This window comes from Ranitomeya imitator, chromosome 5 (genome assembly GCF_032444005.1).
Source record: "Ranitomeya imitator isolate aRanImi1 chromosome 5, aRanImi1.pri, whole genome shotgun sequence".
Classification (NCBI taxonomy): Eukaryota; Metazoa; Chordata; class Amphibia; order Anura; family Dendrobatidae; genus Ranitomeya; species Ranitomeya imitator.
The window spans coordinates 232798540-232814494 of record NC_091286.1 but is presented as its reverse complement, the minus strand read 5'-3'; the positions used below and the strand labels follow the sequence as shown (position 1 = coordinate 232814494).

The following is a 15955-nucleotide window of genomic DNA, read 5'->3' as shown; positions in this document are numbered from 1 at the left end:
CCGCTTTTTCATTTTCGTTTTTTGCTCTCCTCCTTCCCAGAGCCATAACTTTTTTATTTTTCCGTCAATATGGCCATGTGAGGGCTTATTTTTTGCGTGACGAGATGTACTTTTGAACGATACCATTGGTTTTACCATGCCATGTAACAGAAAACGGGGAAAAAATTCCAAGTGTGATGAAATTGCAAAAAAAGTGCAATCTCACACTTGTTTGGCTTTTTTTGCTAGGTTCACCAAATGCTAAAACTAACCTGCCATTATGATTCTACAGGTCATTACGAGTTCATAGACACCTAACATGTCTAGGTTATTTTTTATCTAAGTGGTGAAAAAAAATTCCAAAATTTGCTAAAAAAATAAAATTGCACGATTTTCCGATACCCGTAGCGTCTCCAATTTTCGTGATCTGGGGTCAGGTGAGGGCTTATTTTTTGCGTGCCGAGCTGGCGTTTTTAATGATACCATTTTGGTGTATGTACGTTCTTTTGATCGCCCGTTATTGCATTTTAATGCAATAACGCAGCGACCCAAAAAGCGTAATTTTGGCATTTTGATTTTTTTTCTCGCTACGCCATTTAGCGGTCAGGTTAATCCTTTGTTTTTATTGATCGGGCAATTCTGAACGCTGCGATACCAAATATGTGTATGTTTGATATTTTTTTAATTGTTTTATTTTGATTGGGGCGAAAGGGGGGTGATTTTAACTTTCATATATTTTTTATTTTTTTTATATTTTTAATCACTTTTTTTTAATTTTGGCATGCTTCAATAGCCTCCATAGGAGGCTAGAAGCATGCACTACACGATCGCCTCTGCTACATAGAGGTGAAGTACAGATCACCTCTATGTAGCAGAAATGCAGGATTGCTTTGAACGCCGACCACAGGGTGGCGCTCAAAGCAATCGGCCATCAACAACCGTAGAGGTCTCAAGGAGACCTCTGGTTGTTATGGCAATGCACTGCTGACCCCCGATCATGTGACGGGGGTCAGCAGTGCGAGCACTCCCGGCCGCGCGCCCGGGAGCTCTAGTTTAAATGCCGCTGTCAGCGCTTGACGGCGGCATTTAACTAGTTAATGGGCGCGGGCAGATCGCGATTCCGCTCGCGCTCATTGCGCGCACATGTCAGCTGTACAAAACAGCTGACATGTCGCGGCTTTGAGGTGGGCTCACTGTCGGAGCCCACCTCAAAGCAGGGGATCTGCCAGCTGATGTACTATTCCGTCAGCTGGCAGAAAGGGGTTAAGTCTTGCCAGAGGGATCAAATACTTATTTCTTGCTTCAAAATGCAAATTTATAGAATTTATGCAATGTTATTTTCTGGATTTTATTTTTTATATTCTATCAATGTGAAAATTAACCTACCCTTAAAATTATAGACTGTTCATGTCTTTGTCAGTGGGCAAAGATTAATCTGCCCAATTCCAGCTATGCCGAACACCTGGTCCTCTATTGGTCGAACAGAGACCTGGAGCGGTGTACAAGCCACAGTGTCTTGCACCCACTGTGAAATTTGTTGGAGGATCGTTGATGATCTGGGGATGCTTCAGCAAGGCTGTAATTGGGCAGGTTGCTCTTTGCGAAGGACGAATGAATCAAGCCGCATACAATGTTATCCTGGAAAAACAGTTGATTCCTTTTGCTCAAGCAATGTTCCCCTGCTCTGAGGACTGTTTTTTTCCAGCAGGACAATGTGCCATGCCACATAAATAGGTCAATCAAGGTGTGGATGAAGTACCACCACATCAAATACCTGTCATGGCTAGCACAATCTCCAGACCTGCCTGAACCCCATTGAAAACCTCTGGAACTGGAATATAATCAAGAGGAAGATGCATAGTCAAAAGCCATCATACAAAGAAGAACTGCTTAAATTTTTATACCAGGAGTGGCATAAGGTCACCCAAAAGCAGTGTGAAAGACTGCTGGAAAGCATGCCAAGACGCATGAAAGCTGTGAATAAAAATCATGGTTATTCCACAAAATATTGATTTCTGAACTCTTCCTGAGTTAAAACATTAGTATTGTTGTTTCTAAATGATTATGAATTATTATTACTTGTGTTTTACTTTTTTTGCATTATTTGAGGTCTGCAAGCAAAGCTTGTTTTTTATTTTGACCATTTCGCATTTTCAGAAAATAACTACAAAATTTATTGCTTGGAACTTCGGAGATATGTTGTCAGTAGTTTATAGAATAAAAGAACAATTTACATTTTACTTAAAAATATACCTATAAAGAGAAAAATCAGACAAACTGAAAAATTTCCAGTGGTCTCTTAATTTTTGCCAGAGCTGTATGTGGTTCCCCCATTTTGTCCTGGTATGTGTGGCTTCCCCCATCCTGTCCTGGTATGTGAGGCTCCCCCGTCCTGTCCTGCTATGTGTAGCTCCCGCCCGTCCTGTCCTGGTGTGTGTGGCTCCCCCTGTTGTATGCATGGCTCCCCCAGTCCCGCATGGCTCACTCCTCCCATCCCATCGTTGTATGCATGGCTGTTGTGAGTTCCGTTCTGGAGCTCCCTTCTGTGGTTGCTAATGGTATTTTTGCGAGTTCTGCCCTTGGGCTCCCTCTGGTGGTTTCAAGTGGAACTACTGCTCCGTTAGGTAGCTGTGGCAGCTGCCTTCACTAATCGCCTTGCCTGGGTTTGTTATTTAAACCTGCTCTGGGCTTTAGTCCATGCCTGCTGTCAATGTTCTTGGTTGGATTTGATTCTTCCCTTGGATTTCTCATATTGCCAGTCCTTGTCTGCAAAAGATAAGTTTTGCTAGTTTTGTTTGTCCATTTGCTTGGACTCTATTGCTTTGCATTTTGTCTCTTTTGTCCAGCTTGTCACTATGTCTTATTCAGGCTAGCTGGAAGCTCTGGGAAAGCAGATTTGCCCCTCCACACCGTGAGTCGGTGTGGAGTTCATTTTTGTAAACTCTGCGTGGATTTTGTAGTTTTTAATACTGACCGCACAGTATCCTTTGCTCTCTGTCTATCTAGTTTAGTTTTGGCCTCCCTTTGCTGAAATCTATTTTCATTTCTGTGTTCGTCATTTCCCTCTCCTTTCACAGTCAATATTTGTGGGGGGCTGTCTTTCCTTTTGGGGGTTTCTCTGAGGCAAGATAGCTTTCTATTTCCTTCTTTAGGGGTAGTTATATCTGAGGCTGTGACGAGGTGTCTAGGGAGTGTCAGGAACATCCCACGGCTATTTCTAGTTGTGTTGTTAGGATTAGGGACTGCGGTCAGTAGAGATACCACCTTCTCAGAGCTCGTTCCATGTTGCGTTTTAGCCACCAGGTCATTTCAGTGTGGCCTCTTAACCACCAGGTCATAACACATGGCTCACACCCCCCTTCCTACTCACCCTCCTCGCGCTGTCGCTGCATCTCCATTGGCCCGGCGCGGCAACTCTCCTGTTCTTTGCAGCTACGTGGTACCGCTTAATAAGGTAATGAATATGCGCTCCACGCCTATAGGAGTGGAGACGCGTGCATATTCATTACCTTAATGTGCAGTACTACGTGACCGCTCAGCAGAGGAAGAGCTTCCAGCGCCGGGACGAAGATGCACCAATGGCGCTAGGAGGGTGAGTATGATGTCTTCTGTTAGCCGGCTCCTGCCTCTGCTCCGCTAGTCCGACTCCCCCCGCCAGCTTTCTGGACAATGGCTTGTGTATAAGCCTAAGGGGGCGTTTTCAGCACACAAAAATGTGCTGAAAATCTCGACTTCTACACGAGTATATATGGTAGTTGAAATATGTTAGATATATTTCCAGAAATATGAAGCTTAATCCTACTTTCTCTTTGCATATATTGGTCATTGAGTAAGGATGGTTATAGTGATATGTTTGTTTTGTTATTGAAAAGACCAAAAAATATAGAATGTGATTTATCCTGTAAGACCGTAGTCCTTGATATGGCTGGAACTGTCGGGACTAGTCTTAAGATTTGTTTATTTGATGTTATGTTAACTGTGTTATTCTTCAATAAAACTAGTTAAAATAAAAAAGAATCAGACTATGATGGACTAGTCAGACCTGTCGCCAATTGCCAGAGAAAAAAGGGGCAATGGACCTAAAAGAAAACTCATCAATACTGCTTTCAGTTACAATTCTCTTCCTTCTAGGATGCACTTCTTTTTTGGCTAACAAACATGGCAACTGGGCCTTACTGTGTGACTATTAGATTATCAGGAGGGGGTGCATTTGATTTTTTTCTGACATATCGGATTGTATTTAAGAAGCCTTTTTCTTTTTATCTTACAGGTAGCAGACTGTGCGTGGGATGAAACTGTGAAAGTATATGCCCCATTTTCCCTATCAGTACCTCAATAATATTCGTTTATCTACAAAGGAGAAAAGAAAATTTCTCAGCGACTTATAATTATCATTCAAATGTGACCTTACTTCTGCCATTATTATATTTTCTACTTGTGATTTGTTAAACTATGATTATTGATTTACAGAAAGCATTCAGTGCTTCAAAGTCGTGTGTAATAGGCAGTACAACTAAAAGGTGGATATTTTGTAAGAAAATGCTATTTTATACTGAATTGCTTGTTAATATTCATGTAAAAGGTCTAAGAATTTGACAACTTTTGTTGATTTATAATGGAACCATTTTCTTTCTGCAGAGCATTGTGTTTGTAATCTATCCCGTAAAACTATTAATAGTAAAAAGTAAATTTTTCAACAAGTTAGAAAAGCAATTATGTTAAGCAAAAAGACTTTAGATAGCAGCAACTAGGCTGGCCAAATTGTTTAGGTAGCTGTCAGCTGGAGCTCATGCTCCTCAGATTACACATCAAAAACCGGGTATCCGATTCCCTTTAATTGAACTTGAAAATGAGATATTCTGTGAGGACATTCTGAAGCAAAATAAGAGTTAAATTTAAAATTAAACTATGTTCATACAATTCAATCACTGGTCAGTTTTTATCAAAAATCACATTAAATCTGACTAATTTCTGCAAAAATACAGCGCAGTCGCATCACGTGAACATACCTCTTACATTACCAATTACAAAACAATTTTCTTTTTATCAATTACCATTCAACTTAAATTTCAGTAACTTAAATTTCAATACAGATGGACATTTACCTTCCCAGTATATATGGACAATCTCTTATTAAGGGATTCCTAAATGTAAAAAAAAAAAAAAAAAAAAGTACTAGCACTGTGCTAACATAACCCCTTTTTTGAGTGTTTAACTCCAATCATGACTCAAATAGTAAACACTCATTTAGAAGACTTCCTACTAAATGTGCCAGGTGTCTTGTCCACTCTGTGTCCACGTCATTCTCATAAACTTTAATTATACTAATTTCTGGTTGTGGGGCAACTTTCAGCTGCAAGAATCTTTCTCCATGGCTAAAGGTTTATTGGTACTGCTAGATTATCGTGAGCGTGCCTTCCTAAGAACACTCGTTTCACAATAGCCTTTCAGTGTAAACAAGTGGCACCCATGTTAGTATCAAGGCGAAAGTCTTCAATTTTCTCAACATATTCTGCAAGCTATGTCTTTTTTTTGGGGGGGGGGGTCATTTTTATTTCAAAGTTTTTCGCTTTAAAAATATTTTCTGAACGAATGGTGAGACAATAAACTCCTTACTAGTGATGAGCGAATGTACTCATTGCTCGGTTGGTCGCCGAGTATTTGTTAGTTTTCGGAGATTTAGTTTTCATCACCTCAGCTGAATGATTTACAGCTACTAGCCAGGCTGAATACATGTGAGGGTTGCCTTTTTGCTAGGGAATCCCCACATGTAATCAAACAGGCTAGTAGCTGTAAATCATTCAGCTGCCGCGATGAAAACTAAATCTCCGAGCAGTTACAAATACTCGGAGATCACCGGAGCGTGCTCTGGAAAACCCGAGCAACGAGTATACTCGCTCATCACTACTCCTTACAGCTAAGATTCATATACGCTCATATTACCATACAGAATGTATTGTATTTCTTATAGCTGTTTTTTTGCAGCCTACTATAAAACCAAACATTTTTAAGAGCCAGTTGTCCATCATAACATTATATTGCAGTCTCAGATTCCACAGTAATAACGTGTTTCTGACCTCACACTTTTTTGTAAATGCACACAAACTGAACACTCTATGTCTCTGCAAATTTAACATAGTAACATAGTAACATTTGTCCATCCAGTTCAGCCTATAAAATTTGTGATCCTAATGTTTTGTGGGCGGGAGTGTAATACGATGATGGACAGTAAATGTCATTCATATAATAAGCTGTTTCCTCCTGACCTTTATTCAGAACTAATATACCAGAGAATAAAAAGTGGATGTCACTTTGACACACACTTCTGAAAGATCTTTATTTTGTTTTGCATTCATTAATAAATTGCATTTGTATGTCATTTTACAACCGCTTACTGTCATGTTAACAATTACAAATGTATATATACACACACATCTATGTATATAGTGTCTTGAGAAAGTATTCACTCCCTTAGCTATTACCTATTTTGTTACATTACTACCTGTGCTTAAATATTTTTGTAATCAGGTTTGTGTGATGCATCAGCACTAGTCTAAGTTGGTGAAGTTAAGTGAGAAAAATGTATAGGCTCAAATAACTAAAAATTGGCCTGTGCATATGTATTCACCCTTTTTGCAATGAAGCCCCTACAAATTTGGTGCAAGCAATTACATAATTCATAAGTCATATGCTTAGTGAAAGAAAGTCCCCCTGTGTGCAATCTAAGTATTACATGGTCTGTCAGTATATACACCTTTTCTGAAAGTCCAAAAAGCCTGCAACACCATTAAGAAAGGGTCACCACTAACCAAACAGCACCATGAAGACCAAGGAGAACTACAAACAAGCCAGGGACAAAGTTGTTGAGAAGTACAGGTCGGGGTTGGGTTATAAAAATATACAGTATATAAATATATATATATATATCCCCCAATCTTTCATGATTCCCCCAGAGCACCATAAAATCCATTATCATCAAACGGAAAGAACATGGTACCACAACAGTCCTGCCAAAAGAGCACCACCCAATAAAACTCTCAGCCCAGGCAAGGAGGGCATTAATCAGAAAAGCAGCACGGAGACCAAAGGTAACTTGAGGTAGCTGCAGAGACTGGAGTATCTGTCCATACGAACACAATAAGCCATACACTCCATAGAGGTGGCCTATATGGAAGAGTCGGCAGTAAAACTTTACTACAACAATTGTAAGGCTTATTTTGTGTTTGCCAATATGTGAGAGAATCCCCAAATGTATGGAGGAAGGTGCTGATGTCAGACGAGACCAAAATTTTACGTTTTGGCCACTAAGGTATATGCTATGTCTGGCGCCAAACCAACACAGCTCATCATCTTAAGAACACCATCCCCACAGTGAAACATAGCGGTGACAGCATCATGCTGTGGGGATGTTTTTCGAAAGGGAAAATGGTCCGAGTTGAGGGGAAAATGGATGGTGTGGAATACTGATATTCTTGAGCAAAACCTGTTTCAGTCAGTGATTTGACTGGGATGAAGATTCTCCTTTTAACAAGACAATGACCCAAAGCATACTGCTAAATCAACACTTGAGTAATTTAAGGGGAATCATGTAGATGTTTTGGCGTGGCCTAGTCAAAGCCCAGTCTTAATACAATTGAGAATCTGAGCTCAGACTTGAAGATTGCTGTTCACCAGAGGAAACCATCTAACTTTGTGTTTGTCTTGTTAGTATTTATCTGGTTCGTCAAGAGTGCCTACACAGGCATGTTTTTAATATATACCTAATAAAGGTTAAATTTTATCCATTTGCTATTATACAATATATATTTCTTTGGATAAACACACCACGCTTCTTATATATTTATTTGGTGGCATGGCAGGATTTCTCAGCACAGGAATTGACACCAATCAGTGGGTTACGGAGGCGAGGGAGGTTTTCTCGGAAAGATCTTACACTCAGAAAAAATATGTTCCTTCATTTAATGCAGCATTCAAGGAGCTAACCAAGGTATATAAAGATCAAATAGCCTCATGGTGGGAGGTACAGAGTTTAGACAACTACATTAAATCTGGCATTGTTCCCAGACATCTAAGGATTACCTTAGCACCAGGCTACCGGTATAAAAATCCCAGTTTACTAGCTAAATGGGAAAGGGAGGCCACGGCTAGCTCACTTAGGTTGATGGGACTTTTATTAGAAGAGGAAAAGCAAAATTTGAATACTTTGAACGAATCTCTCAAAGAGCATATAGATATAACAAAAAAATTCTCTGCAGAACCAGAGTTCTCCAAAAAAGAAACCCAGTTACAGAATTCGGTGGAGAGATTTCAGTATCATCTGATGGATAAGAAACATAAATTTTTTATAAGAGATCTCCAGGAGTTCAAAGATAATAAAGCTTATACTTTCTCAGCCAGTAGATTTCCTAGAAAAACAGAAACTGATATTTCATCCTCAGAGGCGGAAGTTTCGGACAGTGAGGGTAGGTCTGGAGGACAAAGAGGGAGAGGAAAAAACAGGGGGAGAGGGAGTAGCTGGGGACGCGGTAGTAATAAAAGATCACCGGTAAAGAATAATTTTTTAGACCTCAGCTATCCACTCAGGAGTCGAACCAATCCCCCAACATAAATCTGCAGGTAATAAATCTCTCTTCCAGAGCTTTATCAGAGATTGAGATATCATTATTAAGTAGGGGTCTTTCTTTTGTACCTAGTTCAGACATGGACACATTTGAGGTAATCAAAGATGTAAACTTATTTGTAAGACGTCTCAAGTGGAAAAAAAATTTTCTGAGGGAAGAGAGAAAACAGTGTGCTGACTTGGGCATTTCAGAGGATTTATTGCAGGATGTTCGTCTTTTGTTCCATCTAGGAGATGCGGACCCTAATATGGAAGGTTTTGGACCTTTTACTAAACTTAAGAATAAAAGCTCTAGTATGCCCCCACCTATGGGAGATATAAGCTCCATTGACATCTTTCTAAATTTGGTCACGGAAGACCTTATGAGAACTTCTGATAGAAAAAGTAAAAATCCCCACAACCTATCTAGGAATGAAATGAATTGTCTGTGTAATTTAGAAAAAGACAAGAGTATTACCATAAAACCCTCAGACAAAGGGGGCAATGTGGTAGTAATGGACACCAATAAATATCGTATGTTGTGTCTTTCACTCTTGGAGAGTAAAGAAGATTATAAAGTGCTACCACATAGCCCCCTTAAACAATTTGAATGTGAACTCAAATCTATAATTGAAAATGGTTTCAAGGATGGAGTATTGAGCAAGGACGAGAGGGATTACCTGGTACCTAAACATCCGGTTACTCCAACTTTTTACTGTCTTCCAAAGATTCACAAAGGCACAAATCCCTTAAAGGGGCGTCCAATTGTATCAGGTAACAACAGCTTGACAGAAAAACTGGGCATTTATATTGACAAGATCTTGAAACCATTTGTGGGAGCTTTGAATTCTCATGTGCGGGACACCACTGACCTTTTGCTTAAGTTGGAAGATGTTTGCCTCGATTCAGATATGATCTTAGGCAGTATAGATGTGGAGTCACTGTACTCGTCAATCCCACATGACAAGGGTCTAATGGCTGTGAACAATTTTCTCCATACCAGGGGTACACAATACAACAGACATAATGACTTTGTCATAAAGGCCCTTGAATTTTCTTTGACCCGAAATGTTTTTTTGTTTGACCGTAAGTACTTCCACCAGCTCAGGGGCACTGCGATGGGCAGCCCTTGTGCGCCTTCGTATGCAAATCTGCTCCTGGGCTGGTGGGAGGAAACGGTAGTTTTTGGAGACGCACTTACCCATCCTGAGGAGAGGATAATTTTGTGGCTAAGGTATATTGATGATGTGTTTGTGATTTGGAAAGGTGAAGCCACTGACTTTGGTAATTTTGTGGAGGGATTGAACATCAATGATCTGGGCCTGCGCTTCACCTATGAAGCCAGTGACACAATCCTGGCATTTTTGGACATACGCATTGAAAAATGTCCCAGTGGTGAACTTATCACAAAAACACACAGAAAAGATACGGCCACAAATTCTCTCCTCAGGTGGGAGAGCAGCCACCCTGCTTCATTAAAAAGAGGAATCCCGAAGGGACAATATTTCAGGGTGCGTAGAAACTGCTCAAATAAGGATGCGTTCCAGGAACAGGCCATGGATTTGAAGCACCGGTTCTTGGAAAGGGGGTATCCGGAGGGGGTACTCAATAGAGCCTATAAAGAATCTTTGAGAAAAGAAAGAAAAGACTTATTGACACCTAAGCCCAAGTCAGATGAGGATAATATACGCTTCATCACTAGATATTCTAATGGATCAGATTATGTCAGAAAAATTCTTCTAAAACATTGGCCTATCTTGCAGATGGACAGAGACATAAAAAAAACATGTCCCACCGGTACCTCAGATTACCTATAAAAAAGGCAAATCTCTACATGACAGATTAGTTCACATCCATTTTGACCCTGGTAACAGCTTGGGTTTGACAACAAACCAGATTAAGGGTTGCTACAGATGTGGTGGCTGCAAAAGTTGCGCTTCTATCAGACCCTCTAAAAATTTCAAAAGCAATGTCACAAATGCCACATATACGATCCGACATTTTATCAACTGCCGGACTAAAGGAGTTGTATATAAGGCCACATGTGATTGTGGCCTAGAATACGTTGGTAAAACGAAGAGGGAGTTCCGCAAGAGGATTGGCGAGCACCTCCGTGACATTGCTAAAAAAAGAGAAACCCCTGTAGCCACTCACATGAATCAGTTTCATCAGGGCAACCCTAATAAGATCTATTTTGTAGGGATCGACAGGATAGTGCCTCCACACAGAGGTGGTGATTGGGACAAACAAATACTTCAGAAAGAGGCCAGATGGATATTTATGCTAAAAACGGTACAACCATCAGGACTGAACGAGACACAGTCATACAGCTGCTTTCTGTAGTCTGTGATTGGATAGTCTCTGACATCATTTGTTGGTACTCCGTTGTGGTCCAATTGATTAGGGTTTATGAGTAGGGCTAGCCGTCGTGGAGTGGGGGCGCCTCATGCGAAGGTTTGTAGGGTGCCTACCCCCGCGACAGGTAGGGTCAGGATCTTAGGGACTATGTGTATCCCCTAGAAACGGATCTGACCCACATATACACTTGTAATAGCCTACAAAATCCTACAGATGAACTCCTCTTTGCCCCATTTTTGCCCTTTTTCCAGCTTTCCTTTGAAGACATGAGGGTGCTATAGGGATAGGTAGACTCGGGAGAGCCGACGTTGAGTGGGGGCGCCATTTGCGCAGGGTTCTTGTAGGGTGCCAACCTCCGCGATAGGTAGGGACAGGAGAGTAGGGATATAAAGATAGGGCATTTTTTCAGGGTCACCTTTTCCCTCCTTTGGTTTTTGGTGATGGGGGTGGTGTTCCACGGATGGGAATTCCTTCCCTATATTAATTGTTGATACCATGGCAGTCAAAGAGCCATTAGTTTCCTCTCGTCCTTGCTCTCTCTCTCGAAATCCTATAGTTAATGAGTGGATCATCCTCCTTTGTCCTCCGTAACTTGATTGCTAAGATGATTTGCTGAACATTTCCTGAATCATGCCATTTGGTGAACAGGATTAATTTTTTTAGGTATATCCTGTGTATAGGGTGCCAATAAGAATTGGCGGCGTATTAAATGGATTAATAACTCCATGCCGTTATGTACATAGGCACCTTGGGGAGCTAAGTGGATGAACATATGAATTTACGCTCTGTTTTTTTGAATTTTCAGCTAGAAACAGGCTGCTCACATATCCAGGGATGTATATGTCCCGGCTATGGGGGCGCGCATGCGCCGCTGAGCCGGGATTCCCTGTGCTCAATGAAGTTGGTGAGCGGCTGGAGCTGTCTGGACCAGCTCGATGAGCGCGTCACACGCCAGGTGGGCGGGGCTTATGTCAGCGCGGCACGAGCTGAAATTATAAAAGACACAGAAAGGGGAGACCCGTAATGGCAGCAGCATTCTCCCCTGATGACTCCGCAAGGAAGAAACGCGTCGGGAGACGCTTTCTGCAGTACCACGCTGTAAACATTCAAGGGCCAGGACAGGAGGTGGATGATGAAAGTGGATCAGCTGGTGATAAGCCGAACATGTGGTGAGATCTAACCAATACATATGGTTGGTGTATATCTGATCTCGTGCATCACAGTGTTCCCATGTTTATATCCCACCTTCGTTAACCCTTTAGGATGTCACAACTGAACCCATCAGGGAACACTCATAGCATGTTGAAATGAGTTAATATGTATCCCAAAAGTTATATTGAAGGGGGTTTTTCAACTGTTGAACATCCTATAATGCTGCATATGTGGTCTGCTACTCGGCACTGACATTAATTTAATCCCATATAGGGACATGTGTATATCCTGGTAGAGTAATTATATATTTAAGCTCCTTACCAGGCACACGTTACTAATATCCTCTATTATTTAGATACCAGCTTTGAAAAGTGGACATTTTTATAATTTAACAGACACATATTTTGATACAGTGGAGTATCTAGTGTCTATATGGTTACGTCCAGCTGGTTTGTATAGTAGCTGGCCTACTTTTTGTGAGCCGTTAAGGATTATTGTGAATTAGTAATACATTGCCAGCACAGTCAGTGCTTAAGAGTACTTTTGTTATTTGTATCTGTCTGTTTTTTGTCGGTTTCCCATTCTGTGTGGGTAATAGGGCACACATCACGTTTGGTTCTCATTTTTTGTGTTTGTCTTGTTAGTATTTATCTGGTTCGTCAAGAGTGCCTACACAGGCATGTTTTTAATATATACCTAATAAAGGTTAAATTTTATCCATTTGCTATTATACAATATATATTTCTTTGGATAAACACACCACGCTTCTTATCTAACTTGAAGGAGCTGGAGCAGTTTTGCCTTGGGGAATGGGCAAAATCCCAATGGTAAGATGTGGAAAGCTCATAGAGACTTATCCAAAGCGACATGCACCTGTAATGACGCAAAAGGAGGTGCTACAAAGTACTGACTTTAGGCGGGTGAATAGTTATGCACACTGAAGTTTTCAGTTATATTGTCCTATTTGCTTCACAATAAAAAGAAAACCAAATGTTCACAGTTGTAAGCATGTTCTTTACATGAAGTGATGCAAACGCGCAAAAAAACAGTGAAATTCCAGGTTGTGAGGTAGCAAATCATGAAAAATGTCAAAGAATATGTATATATACACTCAACATACTGTTATGTTAATTACAAATAAATATACAGTACAGACCAAAAGTTTGGACACACCTCATTTAAAGATTTTTCATTTAAATGACCTGGCCTCCACAGTCACCAGACCTGAACCCAATCGTGATGGTTTGAGGTGAGCTGGACCACAGAGTGAAGGCAAAAGGACCAACAAGTGCTAAGCATCTCTGGGAACTCCTTCAAGATTGTTGGAAGGCCATCTCCAGTGACTACCTCTTGAAGATCATCAAGAGAATGCCAAGAGGGTGCAAAGCAGTCATCACAGCAAAAGGTGGCTACTTTGAAGAACCTAGAATAAAATAAATAATTTCAGTTGTTTCACACTTTTTTGTTAAGTATATGATTCCACATGTGTTAATTCATAGTTTTGATGCCTTCAGTGTGAATGTTCAATTTTCATAGTCATGAAAATACAGAAAAATCTTTAAATGAGAAGGTGTGTCCAAACTGAATATACAATTAGAACAACAAGATGGAAAAGTCATGGAAGTATGAAAGTCAAAGGCTTGATCGACATGCTAATAATATGCAAAATATGGAAACAATTTTCAAAATATATCAGTTTATTCAGTAGCAAGCATGAGCAACACACCATAAATACAAGTGCCTACACCCGTTGGTATGCGGTCAATGAGGTTATCAACAGTTGTCTGAGCAATATTCTACCACACAATGCATTTTGGCACGCAAATCCTCAAGATCCAACGCTGATAGCTCCCTTTGCAATAGCCGACCAATGATGTCCCAGATATGCTTGGTGTAAGACAAGTCCGGAGACGCTACAGGCCTTCGTAGCACTTTCAGGCCACACAGACTTCTCACAGGAACACGAGCAATATGGTGCCTACCTCTTTTTGTATATAAACCTATATACTGTATATATATATATATATATATATATATATAGATGTCTCTGATATCACCATGGTATAGAACAATCCACAAAATAAATGGTCATTATTGCTGGATCCCTGTATCTCTATGATAATCTGCAGCACTGAAGTGCATATAGTTCTTCAGCATGTAAAATTATTTACTGATAACATGCAACCTATAAGTAATTCAAATTAAAGGGACTCTGTCACCTGAATTTGGCGGGCTATGTAAATGCCCTGTGTCCGGTCCGCTGGGCGGTGGTTTTATTTTTGCCACCCCATCCTTCCCCGCTGTCCGCAATATTTTCCAGAATCGGAGTAGGTGTCCTCCATAGTTCATGCCTGCGCAATGCAATCTTGTCTCGCGCACGCGCAGTATGCTTTGCCCATCTGCTGGCAAAGCCGAAAAGCATTACTGCGCACTGTGTCCCGGAACACAGAGAAATACTTCCGGAACATGGTGCGCCGGCACATGCGTAGTAATGCTTTTCAGCTTTGCCCGCAGATGGGCAAAGCATACTGTGCGCGTGCGAGAGACAAGAATCAATAAATAGGCTTCCAGATAGGGACAATGTAGCCCCTTTTTGTTATGTATATGGAAAAAATCTCTATCATGTAATTCCATTTAATATTGGGAAGTGGTTTCCTATGTTTGATAATACATGTGCCATGCCACAAATAAAGAACCTGGATTCAAAGATGCTCGATATAATATTTCTGATATAAAGCTATCATATAATCAAAGTAATTGTCTGCATATTTATTTTATGCTAAACAGATCTCGTTCTTCACAATTCAGTAACAGACATTGTCTTCCATTTTACTTATATAGTGGAGCTACCCTTTATCCTGGGTTCCTTCCTTGTATACACGTCCCCCATTCTGGTGCATGTCTCCCATCCTGTGCCGATTCATTGTATATATGCCTCTCATGCTTGGTTCCTTTTTTTATATGTTCCCCATCATGGTATATATGTCCTTCATCCTGGGCCCCTTCCTGATATATATGGCACCCATCCTGGGTTCCTTCCTGGCATATATGTCCCCATTTTGCCACTGTTCTCTAATACTTAAGAAAACCCCTTTTCACCTTCCCCCGCTTCCACAATGTGCCGTGTCCTTTTCTGTAGCTGGCATAGATGCAAGAGGCTGACATTGGAGCACCTGCTATGGTTGACGTATGATGTCAAAAAACAAATCGGGTAAGGGTCCCAGATAAGCAAAACACCATAAAGAACAAGGACCCTTAAAATATACAGCAAAGCTAAAATCATGTTCCAAATTTATGACAAGTAAAATCAATCAAAAATAGGGAGTTGGTCTACACCAGGGAATAAAAAAATAAAATATAATAATATGTATCCTAATGCTCCCTAATAGGTCACTGTACTGAGTTCTGCCTGGCAGTGGAGGTTGGCACCCTTAGTTTCTGCAGTATGGCGCCCCAACTCGTCGGCGACTTTCCACGATGTCTCTATTAATTCCTATCATGTAAAAAATGTCCCAATACACACTGTTACCCGTGAAAATAAAATATACTAGTGAACTGGGGTAACACACCAATAGTGTCAAAAATCAATGCAAGATGAAGAAAGTTGACCCACTCCTAGTAACGATAGTCTCAGGAGAAAGGAAAATTGAATTAAACTCTGCAAGTATGCTTAAAATATACAAAATGAATAGATGGAAAACACACTAATGGTGATCTGGTGGGGACCCACCAATTATTCTGTGCTAAATCATTGAAATCATTGTTCTTATTTGAACAATTGTCCCATTATTTTTTTTTTAAAGTAATGTTGAATATCAAGAAGAACAGAGTGAAATGTCCTTTGTACCTATACTAATACCAGAATCC

At 40.6% G+C, this 15955-nt stretch overlaps 1 protein-coding gene across 1 annotated transcript in view; it reads left to right on the top strand.

Moving 5' to 3' along the window:
* Positions 1-6366, top strand: part of PEX7 (peroxisomal biogenesis factor 7) — a 282390-nt gene extending 276024 nt beyond the window's left edge. Inside the window, exon 10 of the mRNA XM_069725962.1 lies at positions 4250-6366. Coding sequence (XP_069582063.1) covers positions 4250-4318 — 69 coding nt within the window. The 3' untranslated portion in view covers positions 4319-6366. The remainder of the gene's footprint in view (positions 1-4249) is intronic.
* Positions 6367-15955: the final 9589 nt, after the last annotated feature.